The sequence below is a fragment of the Hemibagrus wyckioides genome, linkage group LG19 (genome assembly GCF_019097595.1).
Source record: "Hemibagrus wyckioides isolate EC202008001 linkage group LG19, SWU_Hwy_1.0, whole genome shotgun sequence".
NCBI classification, from domain to species: Eukaryota; Metazoa; Chordata; class Actinopteri; order Siluriformes; family Bagridae; genus Hemibagrus; species Hemibagrus wyckioides.
This window is the reverse complement of record NC_080728.1, coordinates 1,368,113-1,395,978: the sequence shown is the minus strand read 5'-3', so window position 1 is coordinate 1,395,978 and position 27,866 is coordinate 1,368,113. Positions and strand designations below refer to the sequence as shown.

Genomic DNA, 27,866 nt, shown 5'->3' with positions numbered 1-27,866 from the left:
GAGTGTCCCAAAACTTTTGGCAAACTATTTTTGGTTGCTACTGAAATGAGCAAATAAAGCAATGAGCAGTAGTGGAGGAACACTGTTATAATTGGAACTGAGCTGGTTTTATAGATTTACAGGATGCATGTGTGATTTCATGTGTGAGACAGGGCAGACCTACAGTAGACTCAAACCCATAGAAAATTAGGATCAGTTTTTGACATGGTTTTAGTAAAACAGTGTGCTAGTATGTTTAATGTCAGTGGAAAAAAGGAGACATTTTAATGACCTTCCAGTTGTAAGATAATACTTGGTAACAAATATTTGATGCAACAAGTGAACCTCAGTAAATTTAGGGAGATAAATCTGAGACACATGCAAAAACAACACGCAAAGTACACTTCTTCTGCGGGCCTACATCAGTTCTATAACAATGCAAGCAAATTAGCACAGGTTGGTTTTTTTTTTTTTTTTTTTTTACTTTTATGACAACAAAAGTAAAATGGCACGAACACACTGTTCAGAAATCAATATGTAGATGAAATAACTTCAGCTATTAAAACAAAGGCATTTTGGCTAGGACAAAAGAAATGTAGAAGAATCGGATCCAGGGGCTGCTGCTGCCGCCGCACTGAATTTGGTCCATTTTATTTGGTCTATTTAGAATGAATCCTATGACTAGAAACACAAATAACAAAAAAATAATACATACATTATCTGAAACACAACCATTTGCACTACTAAAAAAAAAAAAAAAAAACATGAATTCTTGATAATTCCCTGTTAAAAGAACGATGTATGCCGAGGCTCAGGTTTTCAGCCCACATACTTGTAAGAGTGTCACTGTTCTAAGGTTACAACCTCCACTGCTTGCCCATCCAGCGTTACAGTGTTGTCGATGCGTGTGGCAACGGGAGCCATGGCAACTTGAACAGGTCGATTTCCCTGGGCCAAACTGGTAACTACAGTCTGATACATGCTGACCGGGATCTGGACTAAACCTGGGGAAGGAAGCAAAGAAGGGGTTAAAAATAAAAGAAGAATCACGTGTTCAGGTTCATTCATTCATCCCTAGTAACTGAGTAGATACATTCTAAAATAATAAGCATTATGATAACAGGCTGTTGGGAATAATGAGTCTCAGATCAGACTGGTTTCCAGTGCTCTGGAACAATCACAGCAGGTCTAAATCTGAATATGAAATGGTCATTAGCATGTTGTTAGGATAGGCTTAGATACCTCCAGATCCTCCGTTTATACCCAGAGCACAGTTCTTGATGTACATCAGATGTAGTCTTCTCTGGATTTGTAACCTTGAGTGTGAGACACCTTCATGGTGTTATTGTTTGTTATGGGTTTTAATTCGTACATGCTTTTTTTTTTTTTTACTGTGAACGTTAATATATGATAACAGGAGCAGCAGAGAGGAGAAGCTAAGTGAAGCACAAGTTCAGCAATCAGACAAATGGCCTTCAGTTAGCCGGTCATCTGAGAACATTAGAGAGAAGGCAGACTGTGTATGTGTGGTGTGCGACTAAGTGGTCATGTTGCACTTCAATTTGGGAGTCAGCGCAGTAAAGAGGGCAGGAGGGAAGAGTGGAGAGAACTGATGCAATAGAGAGAGAGAGAGAAAGAGAGAGAGAGAGCAGTGGGCAGGGCTACACTGCTGCACTGCAGTGACAAACAATAGGGCAGTTTCAGTCATCCTTCTGCACCTTCGGCTCGTCTAGTGCTGTTTCTCTGCTTCTGCCCCACTTTAAATACACCCCTTTTCCTTTCTCCCCCATCCTGTGAGTTCTGGACATGACCCACACACCACCTCAGTCTACTAATATCCAGATGTGTGTGTTTTTTAAAAGAACACACCTGATCAGTCATCCCAAATGTGCGGGATGAGTCGATTCAGCTAGACAGATGTTCCGTAATGACTCCATGTATGATTGCAGTGGTTTACGTCAAGCCTCGTTATGGGCTGAAGTACAGCCATACCCCCCCCACACACATCATCATGTCATTGAGGACCGCTAAGTGGCAGAGAGAGAAAGGCGCTAAGTAAAGCAAATCAGACACAGCCACCTCAGACAGGCCACTTCAAAGCACTGCTTTCCTTTAATTGATTAAATAAATAAGGTCAACTAACTGCTTATGAAGCATCTGCTGACTATCTACTGTATCCAGTTAGATAATTATGATAATGAGGCTCGTGTATGTGCCAGTTATAGAATGTAAATAAAGATTGTCAGATTTAAACTCTTTCCATTAAAAACAGAAGCCACTTATCTATGTTTCTTCATAAAAGCGAGACAAAACGTTTTACTTTACTAACGACGACCAACAGCTGTTACCCACAATCAGTATTACACACAAAGGAAGTCTTCAGGACTGTGCTATTCATTAAACAATCATCGTTTCCATAGTAACACCATAAACGACTCCATCTTTCACCTTGACGTGAAATACAAACTGTACACACACTAACTTAATGTTATTAACAGGATACTGGGCATGTTGTGTAGCCTCGTCTGAGCCTTTAAACCTGCAGCATGAAGACACTTCACTCCGGTCTTATTAGAGTGCAGTCACAAATCAGGTAAGGATTTGTGTAGAACAGGATTAAAGCAAATCCTAAGTTCTGTGAACGCTACGTAAAGGCTATTAGCAAGGATGGTCTGGCCTAAAAGTCCTCTTGTAAAGGGAACTCATTATTTTAGGACAGAGATTCCTGCGAGACAGCTCCGTTTACAGAGGGGAGCTGAGCTCGGGAGTGGACTGGGACCCTGGAGCTGTGACCCGCTGCACCACCATACACCAAGCTACACACAATAATGCAGCACTTTTACTAAAAAGTAATGGACTCGAACATCAGCTAGACAATCAGAGCCAGCTTAATGATAACAGCCTTGAATTTGGGGGGAAAAGGTTCCAGCACTGGGGATTAGTTCATGTTTCAGGTGGCCAGAGTCTTCCTTCATGCGAAGTCGCACATTTTCATCAGTTATCTCATGTACACAATGCTGAAGTCACTAGAGAACCCAAGCACATGATGCATTAAGGGTTCTTCTGCATGCTGTGTAAGGAGGAGTGAGAGCATTAGATCATCTGCTGCGTTAAAGCTGACTTTCCTCAGAATAAAAACAAATAATCTTTAACATGCTGTCTGAAAGACAAGTGTTTACATTTCAACAGTAAAGCATCTTGATGTCAGTGTTAAACTTTGTGTGAGCATGCATCAGATTCCTGTCACTGCCTTGGGTGAGCTAGCCGACAGCTGGCCTTGTGATTAGCCTATGCACTTATAATGGAGAGGATCAAAGCCCTTTAAGAGGGCTCCATCGGGACCAGCCTGTGGTTACAATGGACGGGGGGGGGTCCACTAAGACACCAGCAGGAGAGAGACTACTAATGGTGACCAGGCCAAATAGGTGCGGATGCTGTGAGCTACCACTGGAGCTAGAAAAAACACATGGGAATGAACAAATGCTTTATAAACAGTGTATAAGTAGTTTATATCTACATGTAATAAACACGAGAGTAATGATTCACATACATAGACACTTAGTCACTGCTGCAAATCATGGATTAATTAGAACTGTGCAGGGTAGAGTGGGTGACATGGATCTCTCTCTCACACACACACACACACGCCATCTGTTCCATAAACACCCAAAGGATTATTATAGACCAGCTTGCCCGGTCTGCACATCTCTCTCTCACTCGGTCATCTCCTGTGTCACCTTATAACATGTACTGGACCGCCGTAATCACTGAGCTTAATGACCAACAGGGCTAGAGCTCAGGATACACCGCTTACAGCACTCATTATTACATTATTATATCTGTATTAACATCCTGTTAGCATTCACATCCAGTCTAACACTTACTGCTTCAGGAAATACACTAGTTGGCCTTGTGCCTTCAGTGACCTCATGGCCCAGAGGTCAAGCGAATGCAAAAGGAATGGATTATATATTTGTAAATAATTTGCAGGAGATTTTAAACCTGAAGTGTGGCGTTCATGTGTACACTTTAAAGCGTTTATATTTCCAAGACCAAATTTCCCGCAGTTTCTTTGTGAAACACAGTCGTTCCATATGAATTATTCAGGACACAAAGCCATAAATGAAGAGTAATAAGCACTCAAGTAGGAATGTGGTCAGATTAAAGGATGCTGTGCTGCAGTCTTAATGCTGTGAAGCTGGTGATTGATCTGGTGTCTGCACCGTCCTGCATGCTCCTTTCACCTCTCACACACTCTGGTGAGGAAGGACACCATGAATATCAACAGAGTACTGAATGAGGACTCGATATAAACGCTGGAGTTCTGCCACGCCTTCTTACATCAATCAGAATTAAATTAGCCTTTCCACGTGGTTATTACACGGATAAATCATATGGAGTTATTCACACAGATCTGATCACTTGCACACATGCTTCAGCTCTGAGCTTGGCCTTTTATGGAGATTCTGGTCATCACTAAACGCAGATCAGCTGTGACGTGTGTGTGTGTGTGTGTGTGTGTGTGTGTGGGATGACATCCTCCTTTCTGAGGGGATGTTTTTAGTTCAGGATATATATATATTTGTCAGGTATTACTGTTTACTGTCTTTTTGGATACACACACAATCCTTCCCCAGACACTGGGAAAAGCATGGAGATGCTTTAGACTAAAATATACAGCTTTTATTTAAAACTCTACATACTTCATTAAAGATGTGTGCATGTGTGTGTGTGCATGTGTGTGTCTGTGTTTATACCATTGGCATCTTGCACTCCAGTGAGAGCTCCTACTGCAGCTGCGGTCTCTCCAGCCAACACAATCTGTCCACCTCCTTGAAGCGTAGCCTCTGCCAGTGTCGCTACAGCATGGGCCGCTGCCTCACTACAACATACACGCTCACGTTAGGGAGACTTTCACTTCACCTCACTCCATCATTTATTCTTTACAGCATTCAGGAGTTGTCCAGAACTAGCAGATTTGCCCCTGACTCTATGAATGCACTGGTCATGCTGGGGGTCTGACACACATTCTAATGTATACTGCCCCCTGGTGGACAACACTTCCACTAAAAAGCCCCAGTTCTATCAATACTGGGCATCAGCCTGGATGATGGATGGATGTCTTCATTAATCTGAGCAGTAACACTAGGAATACAGTTTTAACATATGGATTATATTCTGGATGCTGTAGTGCACAAGGACTAATCTGATGCTGTGCATGTGCTGTTCAACATTTCTTTCATCAGGCACATTTCCTAGAGTAATGAGTTGGTGTACGTATCCTCCCTGGTGTGCTGTGTTTCATCATACTTATAGATCAGAGCACATTCCTCCCGCAGCCCTAGACCAAAGACCTAGTGAGGAAGCGGTCAGCACCTCCGTTTTATTTACACAGCAAGCGTTATCCTTCTATTCTGCAGTGACCGGCATGTTTTAACATGAACTTGTGTCACTGAGAGTAGCCATGTCCTCTACAGCTCTGAGCAGAGCATCTGTCCTGTTCTGTTGCAAAATAAACGAATCTAACACACTTTCACTTCTGACAGTTTCTGGATGTTAACAGATCTTCAGTGCTTTCTGCTCTGTAGAGCTGCACTATTCACACACTCAGTAATTTACACATGACTCACACTGAAGTAAATCAGCATTTCTTTCTGATGCTCTGTAAATATGGGGTAATTTTGTAGTCCAGTGTCTGGACTACAGTAGTCTGTGTATAAAGAGAGAACAAAGAGTACAGCCTCCTCAGCCTAATGAACTGGGGGAAGGGGAAGAGGAACAGAATGTTCCATGGGTGCTCCTGCCGTCTGCTGGCTCTGCTTTGCTCATCTGTGATAAACAAGGTGGAGATGGGCTCAGGTGAGCTGTTGCAACAGGTCTCTAAGGACCTTCACCTGAGGAGGAGACTTGGCTAGGGACTAAAGCCACTCATTCTTTCCCTCCTTCAAGCAGCCCTTCCCCTGGGTACCTGTTGAGCGCCATGGTAACTGTTGCTCCTGGCTGCATGTCTTGGGAAGCAGCGACCGCGGCCTCTGCTAAAGACGCCACCGCCTGCGTAGCCTCGGACGCCTGTGTGGTCTGAATGGTCATCTCTCCTCCCTGCAGCGTCGCCCAGTTCTGTTCAACCTGAGAGAAAGCCATGGTGAAGGAGAGAAAGATGTAAATTATTACACAGAGCCAAGTGCAGTTATGAGAGACGATGTACTCATTCACTTAGTTCAAGAAGTACATGAAGTCCGGGGGTGTGTTTATTCTCCTACCTCTCCGTCGGTCACTGTGGAATAGTTGACCTGGGCGACAGTGACGGTGCCAGGTAAATCTGATGCATCGGTAAGTGTGGCTACAGTTGCTCCAGTGCCCACCTGCAGGGTCAGGGATATGTTCACGTGTCATGAGAACAGGAATAACACACATCTACATATTCCTACAGTTCAGTTAAATACAGGATCTGAGCACTGTCCTCATATAATACCAGCAAAAAAACATGTTTATTTTATATCTCAGGGAATGTTCACTTCATTGACCGCATGATGGTCCGAGTCCTGGATCTCTGGGCGCTCTGCTTTCTGTGTAATTAACCATTGTATACACACTAGATTATTCTTTTCATTAAGACTAATAACCAACTGGGAGTTTGTACTGGAATATAACCCAGGTTAATGCTTCCCACTCCATGTACTTGTTCTGACACAGGATTCATTAATATATACTCATTCATCTCTTCATCTTCTCTTCACTCCAGAGATCTTCACAGCATGTCTTTCTTCAGATACAGTTCACACCTAGGTGTGCAGCATCAGGCAGAGAACGTTATTACAACTGTGGTACTGTATCACTGTGACCTGAGCAATTCACACAAAACTAAAAAACTGAGGCTATCAGAATTAGGAATCTAAAACCTCACTCTGATGATAACTCAGGCCTGTTGTTTTACTGTCTTGTGAGCAGGAGAGCGCATAAGGAATTTTAGTGGATGAAGAAAGGATGCTTGTTATCATGAGAGTGGAGATGGTGATTTCACGTCCCTTTCATCACCAGTAGCTCCTTCATACTGGTCAGGATCACTCTGGGTTTTTAATGACTAACTGGTTTATTTTTGACAAACTTTATTCATCATTATAAAAGGTTTGTGAAAATATCTGTGAGGATTAGTCAGGAGACAGGATGAGTTGGAGAGTGGAGTGTGATCGGACTAAAAAGAACCTGCACACACCTCTAATGAAAGAGGGGTCAGAGTGAGTGGACAGAGAGCTTAAAGGTAGGGCAATTAAAGGGAAGGACTGATATATATATATATATATATATATATATATATATATATATATATATATATATATATATATATATATATATATATATATATATATATATAAAAAAAAGTGAGTAAATTGAAGGAGTAACTGGAATGTGAATCACGTTTATTTTAAAAATATTTGGTGCAGTGATGAATGTCATAACGTGTGACAGTGAGGACACCCGGGGGACCTGAGCTCACCTGTATAAGCGAGACGGTTCCGTCAGGGTTACTGATTGTCTGAACGACTGTTTGTGAAGGCACCAGGTGTGCTATGCTGTGTGTGGCTGCTGCTGCAACCTGCTGAGGTGTGATTTGCTGATCTTCAAATGCATAGAGTAAGTCCTCTCTCCCATGTTGCTTGTAGCAGTTCTTAACAATCGTCCTGAGGGCCTGCGTCCATGACACCTGTTGCCAGAGGCAAACACACGGAAACACACACCTAAGATGCTTTGCCTCATTAATGATAATAATAATAATCACTTACTTAACAAAAAATACTGAGATACTCTCAAGAAAAATATCACTGGTTATAATTTGGGTGGTAATCTGGACGAGCGTACCCGCTGTTTCTGGTCCTCTGTACGTACGTCACTTCTCACATTAGCCCAAGGAATGTCCTCTGGCCACCACACTGGTTTGCAACTCTCTTTACCCCAGCCAGGTTTCCCTCGACCTGTAGAGTATTTCAGCATCTCTGGAATGAAAGCCCGGAGCTGAGCCTGAAAAGGAGAATGAAGACATGTGCAAGTTAGTTACATCACAAAAAAATGTATCTAAAAATAAAATATTTTTAATGAAATATATTTTTGTAAATATATTTTTGTCAGTATCTATATGCTGAGGTTTAATCCGGCGTGACTGCTACAGGCTCGGTGCTTTATCTGAGCTGTACAGATGGCCTAATTATAGGACCTGATCACTCCACTCAGCTGCTCTCCTTCATCCTACTGCTCCTTAATCCACTCGGGAGTCAATCAGAGGCCGTGGAGCTTTCCTTGATGAACTGCGTAATTACCCATATATACACACAACCCCACAGACCTGAGCTCTTACATGCTGACTCCTGCAAAGGCCTGCCTCTCAAACCTGCAAACCCCCCAGGGGTGTGTGTGCACTCTGGGGACATTTCTACAGCCTGTGTTTACACTGCAGTTAAAATGGACACTAACACAAATCTTTTCTCACATCCAACACTTTTCATCACAGTGTGAACAGTAAAGTGTCTTCACTCAGGCTCTGTGTGTATATATACAGTATATATTAATTTATACACACACTGATCAGCTATAACACTCTGAACACTGAGAGGTGAAGTGAATAAGACTGAGTATCTCCTCATCATGGCACCTGTTAGTGGGTGGGATATATCAGGCAGCAAGTCAACATTTTGTCCTCAAAGTTGATGTTAGAAGCAGGAAAAATGGTGTAAGGAAAAGTGTAAGGATTTGAGAGAGTTTGACCAAAAGGGGCAAAGTGTGATGTCTAGACCACTGGATCAGAGCATCTCCAAAACTGCAGCTCTTGTGGGGTGTTCCCGGTCTGCAGTGGTCAGTATCTATCAAAAGTGGTCCAAGGAAGGAACAGTGGTGAACCGGCGACAGGGTCATGGGCGGTCAAGGCTCATTGATGCACGTGGGGAGCGAAGGCTGGCCCGTGTGATCCGATCCAACAGACGAGCTACTGTTGCTCAAATTGCTGAAGAATTTAATGCTGGTTCTGATAGAAAGGGGTCAGAATACACAGTACAGGACGGGTCAGGGCTGTTTTGGTGTCAAAAAGGTGGACAAGGTTTGTATTTGAATAAGCATTCCTTTTTACTGAATAACTGGTTTACTTATACTGTATGAGACAGAATGGGCTGAGGGCCAAATAGTTGGGTCAGGAGGTTCATGATGAATTTTATTTTCATTGTATTTTATTATTATTTTTTTTTATTTATTTTTAGAATTATTATTCTTGCTATGTTTTGATTACTGTATCTCAATATGGTTTAACTCTTTGTATTATTGTATTACTGTTTTTGTCTATTAAAGAAAGGAATATTAAAAAACTGTTGGTGGACCAACACAATATTAGGCAGGTGGTCATAATGTTATGTCTGGTCTGTGTATATTATCATGGTGTTTAGTAGTTACAGTCCTCAGTATAAACTGGTGCAGCACACAGACAGTCTGTTTACAGCCCTTAAGATCCTGAAGCATGCAGCAGATAAAAAAATCATTTTATCTTTTTTTTAATTTAATATTATTTTATATACTTCATACCTGCCCTTCAGTCTGTGCATTCTGATTGAAAGTCACATGGTAATGTCAGGTGCCAGTTACTTTAAGTCTGTTTTCATTTCTTAAAAAACACCATAGAAAAATTTCTATTTATCTTCCATAACATTATAAGAGTGTGAATTTAAACCCTGAGCCTGTGCAAACTGAAATAAAGGAAGGTGTGCGTGTGTGTGTGTTCTGACACAGGACTATGAGGAAGGAGCATCTGTCCTGCAGTGCCATCTCCTGGCTCAAACCCACCTGTGTCATTTTATCCACAGACACAGGGATGCCGTCAATGGTGAGTGGAGGCAGGTCAGAGCTCAGGTCTCCACCTCCAGGTGGGGCGTGTTCAGCTAGAGCGTTCTCCAGATCCTCCAGAATCATACCTTTGTATTTTCTGACCTGACAGTGGACAGGAGAAACCACATCGTTTAAAACAAGCATTAAACCTGAAGGGATGAGGAGGAAGAAAGGAGACACTTACCACGTTCTCAAGAGGAGCAGCACCAAACACCTTGAACACAGCATTGGGCTTGGACGGAGAAATACAGAGAACGATGGCCTGCTGACCCACTCGGGTTGTGTATTCGTCCAGCGTTGCTCTCAACTTCCTACAGATGAGATTTACTCTCTATTAGATGGCATGGAAGGGTTGGGTCCAACAGAACCAACACACTAAAGCACCATGTTCACCTGAGCAGGCGAGTCTGCTGTCTTTTGCGTATCGATGGGTTCGACTCGAAGATGTGTGGTCGCTTGCGTTTCTTCCCTGTGGCCACCGCGGCAGCTGCAGCCATGCCGACTGGACCTGATGTTCGATTGAGAGTATAAAAACTAGTTAGAAAATTATCTCCTGGATTACACACACCTTACCACCACTCCTTACTACTCATCATTAGGGGAACAAGCCAGTGAAGACGCTTGGGTTTGAGTTTAGAAGATGGATATGAGACGATGCTGAAATCCTGAGTCTCATATTCATCTTTGATCTCAGACACAAATGTCTTCAATGAAACGTAAAAACCTAAACCGGCCTTTGTGTTCCAAAACTTTTGGAAGGACCAGTCCAGTGTACCCATAATATAGGTTATGTCTCCGGGCCACCACAAACTGCTAGAACAGCTACTGTGGTACAGATCCTTAGTCTTTGGAAGTGTTCTGGACAGACTTTAAAAATACACTCAGTGTCCACTTTATTAGGAACACCTGTATATTCATGCAGTTATCTGATCAGCCAATCCTGTGGCAGCACTGCACATGTACAGCTGTTCCTATTAAAGTGACCAGTGAGTGTAGATCCCCTCAGTAAACATTTGATGATGATAATGAGGATGATGATGTGGACCGCACTGTAACACATCGGTTCATAATCTGCCATCATTGTCTCAATCATCTAAATGTTCAGGGGGCAGAGTCATCCTGGAAGAGACCACACCCACCCAGTTTGAAAACATATTCAGTTCCTTTATGGATAAATGTGGTAGGATTTACACAGCAGTGGGAATGATGCGTGTGATGTTTGTGGTGGAACAAGATCTCCTCTAAAGATCAAAAATACATTAAGATTTTTTTCGTTGTACCTGCAGCTGCCAAGTGCGCCGTAACCTCGTCCGTTCCTGCTGAGTTGAGGATGTCCGAGTCGTCGTACGTGTCATCATCAGGGGACGAAGGGGAGTCCTCGTCAGCGCTGAGCATGCTGTGCTCCGTGTACGTGGACACGTGAACCTGCTGAGAAACAGCATGGGCCTCGATGGTGGTCATGTGCTCTGACTGATGTACGGTGTGGTCATCCATCACTTCCTACGGCTTTCCTTAAACAACTAACACACACATACAGAAGGTAAATAACTTAAGGAAAATCTGACAGAACACATTTGCAGACTTTAAAATAATATAATAATTATTCTTCCATCACAATAAAAGGTCATCTTAGAGCAGACAGAAAGAGCATTGTGTACCTGCGGCTCTTCCTTTACCTCACACACCTAAGAGCTGTCCACTATAAACACCTGACTACTCCTCACGTGTGTAAGAGACATGACATGACACGCTGCGGGACATAAACAACTCGAGTGAGGGGTCAACAGGCTACTGCATGCTCCTCAGGACACACATGTATTCCTGTTTATCTGGACTATGCAGGCCATCACAGAAAACCAGTAAGAAATGAAATCATCTTGATCATGATTGAATCATCTGATCTGGGCTGTGGGATCCCTGACTCTTACTGGGAACGGATTTCTTTACACAAGAAGGAGAAGTAACTAACTAAAAACCTTCAGGAAGATGCTGAGACTGATACAAACACAAGGCATGAGGAGCTACAGTGCTTCTGCACAGGATCCCAAGAGAACCCTCTATCCTCTAGGATGGACCGGACGGTACTCCAGTCCAATCTCTCCTGCAGCCAGACAAATCAGATGATCCGAGACCGGACCCAGCGTCTCCGGTGAGTCATCACTTCTCCTTCATGACCAGACGTCTAGCTGATCAAAGAAGTCAAAGTCAAAGAAGGTTTATTGTCACTTCAATCACAGCTGATGCAGTACACAGTGAAGTGGAACAACGTTCCTCCTGAACCAGAGGTGCTACACAGAACACAGACAAAGTACAGTGTGATGCTGTGAGAGTTACAGAGTCATGGCTCTTTGGATTTGAATGGACCTTATGATTTGTTATAACATTATATACCTGTGACGTCACAAGTCATTTTTATACACTTTAGACTTTTCTGTAGATCATCGTTCCTGTCCTGAAGCTAGCCTGCTTCAACATCTTCACAGCATCTCCCATTATTATTATTATTATTATTATTATGAAGAATCGGTGTTGTCATTTCCAGCGTCATTCCCACACACACAATGAGGCTGTCACTGATTAAACTCCTGATAAACACACACTCCTTCACCATCTGGACATTCACTTCATTTCTATCTACTATTAGAACTTTAACCATGACTAGTCCTGGTGATGAGGTTAATCCACCTGTCCTGTAGACTATTAACTTATTAACTAACCCAGTAGCACTCAGGCTAGCTAGCTTTACAGGGAGTCTCGCGCTCTCTCAGCTTGCTAACCCCACAAACAACTGAACAGAATTAACTCATTCCTCATTCTGTATGACACTTTTGTACAAAAGGAGTAAAACATATATATATATATATATATATATATATGTATATATAATAAAATATCTGAAGTGTTTAATGAAACGCGCCTGCGAGAAACTTGTCAAGTTTTGTTAGTTAGCCTTTTGCTTGTTTTGCTAGCTTGCTAGTTAGCTGTGCAAAAGCAGACGTTTATTAAACGCGGATTAATAAAGACACAGCCGGAGAACATAATAATAATAATAATAATAATAATAATAATCTGATCAATTTTTATGTCTAAAGTCCGAGCGTTTTTTTGTTCCGTGCAGAATAAAAGTCGAGCCGTATCCAATTCTGCACAACAGCTAGCTTAGCATTAGCCGTGAGAACCCCGCCATCAGAGGAGGAAGGCGGCTTTAATCCCCCAGGCCGAGGCCTACAAACACATCACTGCTTTTATTTCTGCTCCATTCCTGCTGAAAGTCAGCCTAGTCTGTGGGAGAGAAAAAGCGGCAGAAATCCGCCGGTCCGGGCCGAGCAGAGCCCTGAGGCAGCCTCCCGAGCTGCAGAACGGAGCGCGCGCTGCCGGGGTTGTTGTTGCGGCTGCGCCGGGGCTGAAGGAGCTGGAGATTGCGCGGTAGGGTACTAACCTCAGAGCGGCTGCGCTACTCCGGGCCTGCGCGGTACAGCGGAGCTCAGACTGTGACCTGCAATGGAGGACAAAGAACACACAGAGCGCGCGCTCGCGCTCGCGCGCTCTCTCACACGCTCACACACACACACACACACACACACACACACACACACACACACACACACACACTCGCTCGCTCGCGCTCTTTCTCTCTCACACAAACACACACAACAAAATGTAGGTTAAAGCTAGTGGACAAGTATGGAGTAAACCCCGCCCACTCCTAATACTGACCACTTTATACTCCTAATACACTATAAACAAACACTGACCATAGTTATCCCATTTTAGTGTCTTTTTTATCATTTCCCCCATAGGGATGTGAAAGTGTCTAAGAAAAGTCTGTTTATTATACAGATTATTGTTATACACTATATTACCAAAATTATTGGGACACCCCTCAGGTGTTGTTTTTCAGGTGTTGGGCTCGGCCCCTTAGTTCCAGTGAAAGGAACTCTTAATGCTTCAGCTTCATACCAAGACATTTTGGACAATTTCATGCTCTTTGTGGGAACAGTTTGGGGATGACCCCTTCCTGTTCCAACGTGACTGCACACCAGTGACCAAAGCAAGGTCCATAAAGACATGGATGAGTGAGTTTGGTGTGGAGGAACTTGACTGTCCTGCACAGAGTCCTGACCTCAACCCCATAGAACACCTTTGTGATGAATTAGAGCGGAGACTGTGAGCCAGGCCTTCTCGTCCAACATCAGTGCCTGACCTCACAAATGCGCTTCTAGAGGAACGGTCAAAAATTCCCATAAACACACTCCTAAACCTTGTGGAAAGCCTTCCCAGAAGAGTTGAAGCTGTTATAGCTGCAAAGGGCGGGACAACTCCATATTACATTCATGTGCATGTAAAGGCAGACATCCCAAAACGAGGGGACTTGGCCTGGCTTGTATAGATCCATCTTCTTCCAGCAGTTCCCGTGTGTAATCACAGGGTCTCCTCAGCTGCTGGAGTGGGAACAATGTTTTAGGGACATGATCTTCAGGACAAATGAGTTGTGTGACTGCACAAGAAGTGTCCCAGGTTTACTGTACCGGGGTGACTGGACCTGACAAGACATGGGCGTGGTAGACACATATATTTCAGGCAAAACATTTATAATGACTATTAAACCTCAGGTTGTCTTTATATGTGTGTTATATACAGTATATAAAACAAAAACACAGTAAGTTATAACCATGCATTAATACAGGTCTTTCACCCAGCTTGACTGAATCTGCCATTCTGTAACTGTCACTGGACAGAGGGATAATAAGATAAGATAAAACTTTATTGATCCCACAGTGGGAAAATTCAATTGTCACAGCAGTTCAACAGACAGTTAACATGCAGGTATTTAACCTAAAGACAGAAAGAAATGTAAAAAGACAAATAGTCAAAGAAAAGAAAATTATGTAAAATTATAAAAAAAATAATAATATTCCAGCATGAACGTCCTGGAGAACTGGTGAAAGAGGCTGTGTCTAGTGTTGGTGGCTCTGTGGATGCAGCAGATGGACAGAGAAACCCTGGTGATTTTTTCATCTGTTCTCACAATCCACTGTACCACACAGAGAGACAGCTGGTCAGGAAAATCTCTATCATCCCTCTGGTTCTCTGGACCTTCTTGGCTGGGCAGGAGGTGTTGAGAGTCCAGCTCACATCACCCTGAGGCAGGTCCTGGTAATGTTACTGGTGTGGTGTGATGTTGACGATGCTAACCCAGTACAGGAAATCCAAACCTCTGGTTCTTCAGTAATCCCCTGTCCTGTCTCATGTCAGTCTTTTGGCCTGGGTGATTACAGCTGGACGATCGGTACGGAGTAGTAATGAAGTGAGCTCAGTGTCCACGTCAGGCTCTTCCAGTTCTTTCGAGTCTAGAGCACTTTACAGCCTTTTCAGAACAGGTTAGCAAAATTATTATTATTAAAAAAGAGAAGGGGTGTGGCCAAAACAGGGTGTGGTTGGGGCGTGGTTTTCAAACTAAGCTAATTTTATTAACTATAAATAATCCTGTCATTAATCGAGTTTAGAAATGCTTTTATACTGTTATATAATGGCGTTATAAGGCCTTATTGCAGGGTTTGCTTGTGTGCATTGTTCTCACGCATGCGCAGTACAGATCAGCGGTGAGGTAGAGCGCCAGCGCATGGTCCAGCAGTAGTGAGAAGTGGACTCGGTGGTCCAGGAGGTGGCAGTGACAGGATGAGGGAGTGAACCAGCAGAAGGAGAAGAAGCAGAGGAGCCATTGTGCTCTGATGATGGTGTTTGTGTTTGGACATTAATGCTAGCAGTACCGCTAATGGCCTGCTGTTGATGACCGTACCGAATCCTGGCCTTTCGGTTTGGTCCAGAACTCCGAGCACGCTGTCGGACACGGAACCGGGTCCATTTACTCTCTACACTGTTTCAGCTGGGCACCAGCAAACTGTCTAATCTAAAGGAGGACACAGAGGTAAGCGCTTCATTATAAACAATAAACATAAACAATAAACATAAACAATAATCCCGGGTCCTCTGTGGGATTCAGCGTGTACTGGATACTGAATACGATAGACAAGGGGTGTGTGTGTGTGTGTGTGTACCTGTGTTATGTCAGGTGCATGATTGTGTACATGTTTTATTACACGTGTGTGTGTGTGTGTGTGTGTGTGTGTGTACCTGTGTTATGTCAGGTGCATGATTGTGAATGAATGAGCTCACCGTGTGTGTGTGTGTGTGTACCTGTGTTATGTCAGGTGCATGATTGTGTACATGTTTTATTACACGTGTGTGTGTGTGTGTACCTGTGTTATGTCAGGTGCATGATTGTGTACATGTTTTATTACACGTGTGTGTGTGTGTGTGAATGATCAGCAGGTCCAGTGAAAGCTGAAGTAGAATGTAATGTCTGTCTCTTTGCCTGTGTAGAATAGCTTGGCCATGACAGGAGACATGGCAGCACCGCTCCCCATGAGTAACCACACGAGGGAGAGAGTGACCGTGGCCAAACTGACCATGGAGAACTTCTACAGCACCCTCCTTACACAGCATGAGGAGAGGGAGATGAGGTAAGACCTGGAGGAACTCTACATGTTAGTGAAATCTGATGAAAATGCAGATGAACTCACCTCAACAGAAGCTTTAGACTTCTCAGGTGCTTTGGTTGTCCCTCTTAAAGGTTCTTCATGAGCTTTTTTGGAATTGGATGAATAAATTATTCTTGGTTCATACAGGTATGCCATAAGAAATGTAAAAAAAATATTCAATGTCACAGCAAATTTTTTGTCATTTTTTTTCCAGGCAGAAGAAACTGGAGAAGGTGATGGATGAGGAAGGCTTACCTGATGAAGAGGTGATCTGCACCTTTATGAATAATCCTTTCATTCACCAACACCTCCACTAGCCAGATCCTGATCATGAAAGCTAACTCCATGCAAACTGCTCATTGTAGTGAGAGAGAAGGTTGTAGAAGGTTGGTTGGTAATATCAGGAGGTTTCTGCTTCCATGTGTCTCTCTGTAGAAGATCATGAGGCGCTCCCAGCATGCACGCAAGGAGACCGAGTTCCTGAGGTTAAAGCGAACTCGACTGGGGCTCAGCGACTTCGAGTCGCTCAAAGTCATTGGACGCGGCGCTTTTGGAGAGGTGTGTGTTACGATTCCAAAACATTCCATACACCGTGCTATGACGTTAACTTCGTCTTCATTTCATTTTCATTCATCCTCAGGTGCGTCTGGTGCAGAAAATCGACACGGGTCACATCTACGCCATGAAGATCCTGAGAAAAGCAGACATGCTAGAGAAGGAGCAGGTGAGTCTGTTGTTTTTGTTTTTTGAATAATGAGTGAATTTGCCGGTGTGGCATTTAGCCTTAGCGCTGTCCCTTTGTTCTGTGTAGGTAGCTCACATCAGGGCGGAGAGGGACATCCTCGTGGAGGCAGATGGAGCATGGGTAGTGAAAATGTTCTATAGTTTCCAGGACAAGAGGAACCTTTATCTCATCATGGAGTTTCTGCCGGGAGGTAAGAACAGACCTCGATACTGTAATACACTATATTGCCAAAAGTATTGGGACACCCCTCCAGATCATTGAGTTACCAAGACATTTTGGACAATTTCATGCTCTTTGTGGGAACAGTTTGGGGATGACCCCTTCCTGTTCCAACATGATTGGGGTCATCCCCAAACTGTTCCCACAAAGAGCATGAAATTGTCCAAAACGTCTTGGTATGAAGCTGAAGCATTAAGAGTTCCTTTCCCTGGAACTAAGGGGCCGAGTCCAACACCTGAAAAACAAAACACCCGAACTCAATGATCTGGAGGGGTGTCCCAATACTTTTGGCAATATAGTGTAAGTTCTGCTTGGAATCTAGATCACTATATTAATCAAAAACATGGAATCATTTGTATGTCGGGTTAATGTATATGCCTTTGTTCTGGGGGTACTGTCTGTGTGTGTGTGTGTGTGTGTGTGTGTGTGTGTGTGTGTGTGTGTGTGTGTGTGGGTCTGGTCAGGAGACATGATGACACTGCTGATGAAAAAAGACACTCTTTCCGAGGAGGTGACTCAGTTTTATATAGCAGAGACCGTGCTGGCTATTGACTCCATTCACCAACTGGGCTTCATTCACCGAGATATCAAGCCAGACAACCTTCTGCTGGACTTACGGGTAACACACACACACACCTGGCTTCCTGCAGTGGAATATTGTTGGGTTGAATGGTCAGACTCATGTTCTTCTCAATGCAATCCTAGGGTCATGTCAAGCTGTCAGACTTCGGCCTGTGCACAGGACTGAAGAAGGCTCATCGCACTGAGTTTTATAGAAACCTTACACATAACCCTCCTAGTGACTTCTGTAAGTATCCTGACCTTAATTTTGTCTTATATTCAGGTAAGCAGAAATAACATGGATTCAGGTACACCTGGAAATGTCCTGACTAAATGAACAGACCTGAAGGGGTTTAGTGATGGAGTCCAAGATCATAGTAATGTACCAAATAATTAGATGAAGTGTGTGTGTGTGTGTTAGCTTTTCAGAATATGAACTCAAAAAGGAAGGCCGAAACATGGAAAAAGAACAGACGACAACTGGTATGTATGTGTGTGTGTGTGTGTACTCCAGTGTCAGAGCATGTCCTGTCTATAGTATATACACTGACTGAATTCCATCCTGTTGTTGTTGCGCGCACACACACACACACACAGGCGTACTCGACTGTGGGCACACCCGACTACATCGCCCCAGAGGTCTTCATGCAGACGGGCTACAATAAGCTGTGTGACTGGTGGTCTCTGGGAGTCATCATGTACGAGATGTTAATAGGTATGCTTCTCTTAGTCCTTCTAGAACTAAAAGAATGTTACACTGCCCCCTGTTGATAAGCAGGAGTGACAGTCTAGAAAGACGAGTCCATGATGGTCCACCTCAGAGTGTATGCCTAATACTCCTTCACTTTCTCAGTAGAGTGAGATTTCTAAACAAGAACCAGTCAAACTGTGAGCATTGGTTCCTGAGGCTGTGCTCCTGGACATAGAGCTGTACACATTCCACCTCTGTTGGTTCTGCTTATGTTACACAGTAGTTCAGCCACAGAGTACAGAACCCAGTGTGGGGTCTCACCTTTCTGCTGGAATCCCTCACCTTATGAGCCAAAATGAAAAGGCTCTCTATGTTCCTAGTGACCACCTCAGGGTGCCTTGGCAACGTGTAGTTAAACCCAGGGTTTCTGACCGGGCTGCTTGACCTCACAGCACTCAGGGAGGATGAGTCTGTAGAACATTCCTCATTATGTCCAGTGTGCATCCTGCAGCACTGTTTGGACATGGGCAGATCTCTTGTCTAAATCCATTGGTTTTTGTTCCTGCCAGGAACATCTGGACATCACCTGTTCCATTGGCATGAGTGCAGAGGTCACTGAACACCCAGGCACCTGTGGTGGCTAGGAGGGGTGAAATAGCTTGGTAGATATATATGTAACTGTGGTTCTGTGAGCACCAGATAACCATCAGAGTTCTCCATCATTAAGAACCTGCATCACTCCAGGTGGAACTCGGTGAGAAGGTTCCAATGATAGAAGGCTGTATCACAAATGTGTTTTTATTTATTTTATTGGGAAATGAACAAATCCAGGTAATCTTCATCAGCCTGCCAGTTATCTGGAGTTCATGGAACAACCTTTGTATGCTTGAACCTGTGAATGGTTGAACCCCTAATAAGAACAATAAGGTAATTGGGTTCTAGCTGAATGTCCTGATAAATACAGTTAGCAAACAGAGATTTACAGGATCCAGGCACCTAACAGAAGTAAAATTCTTCTGAGTAATGTCCCTTCCATTAAAGTGTGTTCTGCTGTGTCTTTCTGTCCCAGGATATCCACCCTTCTGTTCTGAGACGCCACAGGAAACATACAGGAAAGTCATGAACTGGCGAGAAACTCTCACCTTCCCTCCTGAGGTTCCTATTTCAGAGAAAGCTAAAGACCTGGTCCTCAGGTAGGACACATTATTGGTATATCCACATACACACACACACACACACACACACCTTTTAGAAACTACCCTAACAACCTCTATTTTAAATTTTACCACGGATTCTAATAAAAAAAGACACAGTTACACACAAGGTAACCTAAGCTCAGGGTCGTACCAGAGATCCTAGAGCTGAACCACCTGTAACACCCTGTCATAAACTTAGGTTTTAGTAGATTCAGACAGATTCCTGTCTATAACGGTTCACATCCTCAATACACCATGCAGCATCTGAAGAAAAATCAGACTCTACCACAACACTAATAGTAGACTGATAATATTAGCAGACTGGCTGAAACTCTAGATCAGACCATTAAAATCTTTAGCTTGCTTGTTCATTTTGATGGCAGACACACATCCCATGTATATGATCATCTCCATATAGGGAGCATGGACTTGCAGAGAGCTGAATGGTGACCTGTCCATCAGCACCTGCCCAGCCCTCGACTCTCTTTCGGTCCAGCTTGGACCTTTTTCTTCAGAACTTTGCAGCCTCTGTTTATTTGACTGTCAGGCACTGTGCTTGATCCTGAAATTCCTGAGCAACCTAATAATAAGTGTTACTATAAAGCCTTGACCCCTCTGCTGGACTCTTTCTCCCAGCTGCTTTCACCATAAGGGTCTTGGTCAATGATGCCATCAAGCTGGATGGCTGATCTGATTTGTTTCACTGCTGCTTCCTTTTTTGTCCTGCTTTCTTCCTGTTCCCAAAGATGCTCTTTATAGCTGCATCCTGAGATGCTGAGTGGGTCATCTTGGAAATGCTTCAACTTTTTTGCTCTTGTCCTTACAGGCCTGAGTTGCTCGGACTCTGTGGAACTTATTACCATTTTCTCATGTAGGAGCGGATCCTTCTTTCCATGTTTGCAAACTTTGCAAGGGCGTTAGTTGAATAGTAACCATGTCAGGTGGAGTATCAGGCCAAACTGGAGGCACCAGAGCTTCAACATGGACCTGCTTTCTGTCCAGGCCCTCACCATGTCCTGCCTTTGCTTCTGAAGCTAGTTACCATCTCTGAGATTTGACCCATATTGCCTTCACTAGTTTCTCTGTTTGTATTAGCTGCTTATCTAATACTTTCAGTCAGATTTTCTTTGATCTTGGGGAAGATTCTTGATTTGGATGGGTTAGTCTTCATCTTTGCATCCATCCATGTAATGTTCTGACCCTTGAATAATCAGTGGTAGCCAGCCCTCAGATTTTAGCTGCTATCTATTGTTTGTATTGTCTATCTATCAAGTGTTTGACAAATGTTTTGTGTCAACATGGGTAGCTTTCCACTTCAAAAAGATGGGGTTTCAGGAGTGCCACCATCAGTCCAGTCCTGGTGCCTTCTTTCAGTGAAGCTGAGAATCTTTGGTAGTCTGGAAAACTACTGTGTTCAGTTTGTACCCCTCTTGGAACCCCAAATGCCAGATATTGATTTTTGTTTTCTTGTAGATGTTGACCTGATCAGAATTTGGATTTGATTATTTGGTGATCAGTCCAGCATTCAACTCAGAGCCAAGCAATGAGACACAGCTGAGGTCCATGTACAGTTAGTGGATAATAACATAGGAATGATTAAGATCTGAATTTTGGCATCCAGGAGGGTTTTTTCTCTGGATAAAAGTTTTATGACAGTCTGATCATGAGACAAACCTGTCCTTAAAGCTGCCCATTATAAGTTTGTCTGCCATGGGAGACCTGCTTTATTATTCTGTATGGAAGTCATTAGAAACATGCTAAATACAGTAATCAGCAACCAGGGTAGGGGTACAGTAATCAGCACCCGGGGTAGGGGTACAGGTAAATGCCCAGGTAACTGGTTAAATGATCCTTAGTCTAAGTGCATGTTGTGAAAGCAAACCTTCACCATGATTGCTAGTTTTTGTGTGAAATCTTTGTCCTGATATCCTTCTGCTCTCTTGTGCCATCTCTCTTGGCATCTTTCTCTAAGACCAGAGGAGCAACGTCACCAAGGCATTTTCTATGTGGATTGTCCGTTATTTCCACATTGGACCACATCAAGTGAATGACTTTCACAACACCTTCTCAGTTTCTCCAGCAGTCGCTGAGTCTTCTCCTGCTGACTTGTCTCATTTTTATGCCTCTGATGTCCAGTGAATCCTCAGTCTTGTGAGATCTACAGTATACCCGGTCGTTAAGGATATAGAATCACTTAGAATCCGCTCCAGGGTTTACACCTTCAAACTTTTTAGTACATTCTTCAAGCACCCAGTACAGCCAGGTCCATCTCCTTTGAGCAAAAATTCTACCCTGTGCATCAAAAAATGAATTGCTGAATAAATAGTAGGACTGCTAGTAAAGGTGATGAGGTTGGACCTAAGTGATGCTGCTCTGGTTACATCACTCTGTCAGACACACAGTATGAACTTTTCACTATGGGCGAATGCAGTTGTTGAAGTTGTGTGTATTGTGTGTGTGTGTGTGTGTGCGCGTTTCAGATTTTGTACAGATGCAGAGAACAGGATCGGGGCACTGAGTGTGGATGAAATAAAGTCCCACCCTTTCTTTGAGGCAGTTGACTGGGAGCACATCCGGTATGCTGGACTCATCCGACAAAACATGACAGAGAGAAAATATTCTCTATGTCTGAAATTCATTCACTGTTTACTGTATAAGACTGTGCCGTACTGAATTCAGTACTCTGTATTAAGTATACTGAGATATGAACTGAAGTATATCATGTACAAATAAATGACAAGGCTTTAAGATTGTGTGAGGGAATAACCTGCAGCTCTGTAATAATAAGTTTTCTTCACACACAGAGAAAGACCTGCTGCTATTTCGATTGAGATCAAGAGCATTGACGACACGTCCAATTTTGATGACTTTCCCGAGTCAGACATTTTACAGCCAGGTAAGAGCCGACCCCAGACGCTGACCTACTCAGAAAGTCAATGTCACCTACAGATCTACTTTTCTTTTGTTTCAGTGACGAATCAAACTGAACCAGACTTCAAGTCTAAGGACTGGGTTTTCCTCAACTACACCTACAAACGCTTTGAAGGACTCACGCAGCGTGGAACCATCCCACCTACACAAAGCTGGACAAAGCAAAAGACTGAAAGCTAAGGAGGAGTTAGAAGCCCAAGAGACAAAAGCCTTGTCTCATCTAAACGCTCTGTGTGTCCCCTCTACTGCGCTGTAAATACAAGGTGCAAAGTACATTTGCATCAGCATGAGCCCAGGCAGGGCATTAATAATAATAATAATATTAATAATAGTAATAATAATAATTAATACTAGTGGGATAAACCCCCATATTAGTATATCTACCCCTGAATTCCACTAGTTTGTATTTGCTCAGGTAAGAGGATGCTCATGTCGGACATCCTGTTTCATCGTCCGAACACTGTACTGTAGACTTCACGGTGAACTTTAACAGGGTCTTTTAAGTTCTTACCTCACCTCAGCCTTATGCGCAAATCATACAGAGCAGGTCGCGAGTCGGAATAATGCTGAACGTTAATGTTACAAACGTTACTAAACTCTTCACACGCCAACACTGCATCCATATGGAATGACCAGTGTTCTGCACAGTTAGGTGTAATAGCTACAGCAGAGTGTAGTCCATTCATTATCGCACTTACCCCTAAGGGTTTTTATTTATATCCTGTAGAACTGATTGCACAGGACGTGAGCACTACTGGCTTTGTGTCTGTTCTTGCATTGTTGTCTGTTATATCGCCAACACTGACACACTGCTACAAGTTTTTATTTAAATGGGTGAATACTTAAGGAAACATGGCAGCACTTGATCTCTCTACATGACGTGGTCTGTCTTGTATCTGCGTACGTCGATGTTATTTTTGCCAAAATGTGTTGTGAACGGATAAATAGTCGAATCAGCAGCTTCAGCGACTAAGATCCTTCCTTCACCATACAGAAGGGGACAAATTAAAGGAAGAGTCTGAAGAAACATCTTGGCACTTTTATTTTTTCCTTTAATTCCTTTAATCACACGTCTGCGTGTGAAACGAGGTGGTCGTCCTGGGGGAAGTATTCACGGTGATTTAGTCGCTGTAGGTTATTTATTGCTCCTAAGCTGATATCTTGTGAAAGGTTAGTCCCAGGTGTGTGTGTGTGTGTGTGTGAGGTAATACAGTGTTGTTTGTTTAATTTATAATAGAGATTGTAGAGGTGTGTTTCCTGCCACAGTAATGTCTAAGGATCAAGGACACTACCTTTTCTCAGTGGTCTTGTTTACATCCAGAGAAGGTATAAGGAAGGAAGAACTGTTTATAGCTGCTGTAATGTAAGTGATGACAGGAACTGACTTGTTTTGTGGATGTTCCATAACATTAAATGTGACTGTAAGTGAGTCGAAAGTAAGATGTGGTGTTATTAATTAAATAAATAAATAATATATAACCGTTGGCACATTGCTATGATGTAAGAGGTATAAAACACTTTGGGACATGCTGTTGTGAGAAAATAATCAAACTTGGAAGGGAAACATTTCAGGTTGAGTCAGGAAAGTGGGACGAGAATAAAACCCTCAGTCTGTACTCTCAGTAGCGTTTCTGAAAGAACAGATCCTAAACAGTAAAAGCTGTATAAAGTTGTTGTGAACAAAGACAGCGCTGTCAGCTATCCAGCTCATTCAGGTCTCCTCATCCTCTGTGGATATATTTACTGCAGCAGATGATTAGAGAATTAAGAGTGCTAAAAGATCACAAGTGGTTCTCTTTCACTGCTAAGACATTTACATTAAAGATAAGTTAAACTGATGGATCTCTAGATTAATGGGAACAAAAACTGTGTAAAAGCTCTTGAGACTTTGTGCTGAAAATGTTCAGTGTGAAACCACTACATCCGCTGCAGCTCCACACTTCAGTGCATTAAAAACATCGTCTCTAAAACACAGACGTCCAGACAAAACACTGCCACCTGCTGACTGAACTCAGGTAATGAAGAAGAACCTGGTGATGTCACCCTAAGATCAGTGAAAAACAAACAACACATAGACAGAGATATGTGGACATCTGACCATCACCCTTGGATGAGGTTGTGGAACATTCCATCTCATTCCATGGGCAGTAACAAGGAGTTCTCCCTGCTGTCCAGCTATAACAGTTTCCACTCTTCAGGAAAGCCTTTCCTCCAGGTTTTGGAGTGTGTCTATGGGAAATTTTCTCATTCAGGCAGCATTTTGGGAGATTAGGGTCAAGACCTGTTCAGTGGAGTCGAGGTCAGGGATCTGTCTAGGACACTCAAGTTCTTCCACTGCAAACTCCTCAAACCCTGGCTTTAATGGAGCTGGGGTTTAAGATCAGAAGATAAATATGAGATGATAGATGTGGATGTGAAAATAAACTGAAGTAATATTTGGTTGAATATCTCTTGTTTGCAATAAGTGCATCAGGTCTAAAACTCATCCACAAACTGTTGCAGTCTTTTTTTTTCAAGGCTTGTAGAGTTGTTGTGTGTTTCTGGGGGTTTCTCCCTTCAGAACTCCTCTTCAGGAGGTGTAATGCTGCTCTGTTGGTTTTAGGTGTCCTGCCTAAAACCTTCCACTTTTACCCCCGATCAAGTCCTTTGTTGAGATACCACTGTATTTTGGGTTGTTCTTGTGCTGTTTTCATTCTGTTGCTACCATCATGAGCGCCATCATCAGTAAAGATCACTGAGCCTGTTCCAGAAGCAGCCATGCGAGGACAAGCGACGACACCACCACCACCATGCTTTACCCATGAGCTGGTATGTTTAGGCCTCTTAGTTTGAAGGAAATTGTAATGCTACAGTATTGAAAGACATCCTATACAATCCTATACAACTGTGGGTTTGATGGTCAGGTTTCCATGTAAATTTGGCTATATAGTGTACATGGCCATCTGACTTGAGAGGAGAAAGAGGAGACTTTTCCTCACCAACCTGTGGAAGGTTCAGATTTGAATCTGTCATTGGAAACTGGTTGAACACACTGGGGTGTGTGAAACAATTCCTCCAGGCAAATCACTCCCTAAAATAAAGGTTAGACCAGATGGATACAGTGCAAAGGCACCTCCACAGAACCCATTTCAATTTCTAGTAGTGCCCTCTAGATTTAAAGACTGCACTTCCCTGCATTAGCACTAATGGGTTGTTGATGGGAAGGTCCCTAGAACTACCAAGTAATGCTGTTAACTTCCTATGCTGGAAACCATCCTGTCTTTGCCCAAGTCTTTACCGTCCACACCAAAGCATCTGAGACCGGCCTGGGTGCTGTGCTCCCCTAGGACAGATAGGACTACCCAGTACTGTACGTGAGTAGGACAAATGGTGATATGCCAACTTCAGACCACTACTTGCCATTGACCCTCTGAACCCCAAAGCCTGTCCAACAGCAAGCCATGATCCAGAAATCTAGCCAAAATTAACTCTCCCTCTCTCATACTCCACCATGCTTCTCCTGAGCTACACACACAAAAAAAACATCCTTATAACCACCCCTTTATCACTCTTTCTTGCATATTTTTGTCCAGTTCTGAAATCCACCTTATGCCCATCACCTGCTGTATACCATCAAAGTATTTGCTTTGACTTACAGCCTGCAGCAAGATTACTGCCAGTAATCACCAAAGATCTCTATGAGCACTGAGCAGCTGCATTCTTTTCTCTCCATTTGTTCTGCAGTCTGACACACCAGACAGGGGGCTGGAGGCTGTTTTGTCCCCGGTTGGTGTAGGTGGTGTAGGAGGAGGAGCAACCTGGGCTGTAAATGAGCTGGAGACTCATTGAGGCAGAGTAACTACAGCACAAATGGGAAGGGATTGTCTGGCCATCAAGTGGCTTATCCTCACCCTCTGATACTACCTCCTGTGGCACCTTCACCCCCAGTTTAATCACATCCTGCTCAAGTCTGTTGACTTCATAAAGGAGACCAATGCACAGGTCACTTGCTGATTTTGGGCACCTCAGTCTGAGGTGTCCACAGTCACCATATCTGGTGGTGGTGGATATCCTCTCACTGCAGTGGGGAGGGACAGTGTGGACTGAAGGCTGTACCAGTTAGAAGGTGGGGTTATGTGGCACATGGTCCCTGGTCAAGCGCTGGCACATGGACAGGAGGAGGGTTGAACTGGCAGGTAATCTGTGATGATTGTGATCATATGTTTTCTTCTTTCAGGAGATATCATCAGTGTCTGCTCACCAAGTCATAAAATATGACCTTGAAACCGAAAGCGCTGAAGCCCACGAGCTAGTTTAGACTGTGTGCTTTCTTTTGATGTGATTTTGAATTTATGAAAATGTGTGCTGCACCCGGTGAAAAGAAAAATAAAAGGAAACTGAAGTGGGGGAGATGTTTGTATAACATTTATTGAAGGAGTCTTGGGAGTCAGTGCTTTGTAAGAAGCTTTCTGGTGTCTCAGCAACGTGAACTGCTGCATTTCTGTCATTATTTACAAAAGGTGAAAGAAAAAGAGGCTGGTGTAGGAGTGACTGTTTATAGCTTTTATAACATAAGAGTCTGAGAGATGTTCCACAATAATACATGTCATCGTTCCCTCAATAAAAATGTGCTGTTGTGGGAAAATAATCCTCTGCTGAGCCATATCACACAACCCTGCCATGGGTAATTTGCCTATAACCGCATTACCAAACCTGTTTAGTCCTTATTTACATGCACCTTCTTGTAAGTGGTGAACGTTGCTATAGAGTGTTGCCATGATAACACAGACTGACTGACTGACAGCCTGTAGTAAGTGTATCGATCTATTGCTAGAATTATAATTTGATGTATTAACACAGTATAGTGGTGTGATACACAGTGAAACCTACCTGTACTGTTATGTGACCTCCACCTTCCCCCCCTCACTTGGATGAGACACACATGTTAGTCCTGAAACACCAGTGATCCTGACTCCTCCTGCTCTGTGGACCTGTCTGATCCACCCTGAAGCACTACATGTGGTTGGTGTTCTCATCACCTGTATGTGTATCACACTGCTGCTGAGGATGGCCCACATGGACAGCCTTAAGGTCACTGAGATTACTGTGGATCATCTAACATCCAAACCATAAAGATGGCTGAGAATTTTCCTCCATGGATA

At 43.3% G+C, this 27,866-nt stretch overlaps 2 protein-coding genes across 4 annotated transcripts; one reads left to right on the top strand and one right to left on the bottom strand.

Annotated features, from left to right (window-relative positions):
- Positions 1-440: 440 nt before the first annotated feature.
- nrf1 (nuclear respiratory factor 1) lies at positions 441-13,435 on the bottom strand. 3 transcript variants are annotated; one of them, XM_058416891.1, is made up of 11 exons: positions 13,280-13,435; positions 11,121-11,360; positions 10,234-10,348; positions 10,025-10,151; positions 9,799-9,942; positions 7,837-7,995; positions 7,475-7,681; positions 6,240-6,341; positions 5,948-6,105; positions 4,737-4,861; positions 441-983 (listed from the first exon to the last, which is right to left on the bottom strand). In XM_058416891.1, exons 2-11 carry the CDS (start codon positions 11,332-11,334, stop codon positions 823-825), a joined length of 1,512 nt encoding a protein of 503 aa, XP_058272874.1. In that variant the 5' UTR covers positions 11,335-11,360; positions 13,280-13,435; the 3' UTR covers positions 441-822. The 3 variants fall into 3 exon arrangements, with proteins under 3 accessions (XP_058272874.1, XP_058272875.1, XP_058272876.1); XM_058416892.1 differs by lacking the exon at positions 13,280-13,435 and adding an exon at positions 11,499-13,261; XM_058416893.1 differs by lacking the exon at positions 13,280-13,435 and adding an exon at positions 12,232-13,261 and having other exon boundaries at positions 11,121-12,128.
- A 2,014-nt stretch (positions 13,436-15,449) lies between these two features.
- stk38l (serine/threonine kinase 38 like) lies at positions 15,450-24,446 on the top strand. The gene is made up of 14 exons (XM_058416894.1): positions 15,450-15,769; positions 16,225-16,364; positions 16,597-16,648; positions 16,818-16,940; positions 17,023-17,106; positions 17,194-17,317; positions 17,811-17,965; positions 18,052-18,154; positions 18,329-18,390; positions 18,505-18,622; positions 19,668-19,791; positions 22,275-22,370; positions 22,599-22,690; positions 22,766-24,446. Exons 2-14 carry the CDS (start codon positions 16,237-16,239, stop codon positions 22,903-22,905), a joined length of 1,401 nt encoding a protein of 466 aa, XP_058272877.1. The 5' UTR covers positions 15,450-15,769; positions 16,225-16,236; the 3' UTR covers positions 22,906-24,446.
- Positions 24,447-27,866: the final 3,420 nt, after the last annotated feature.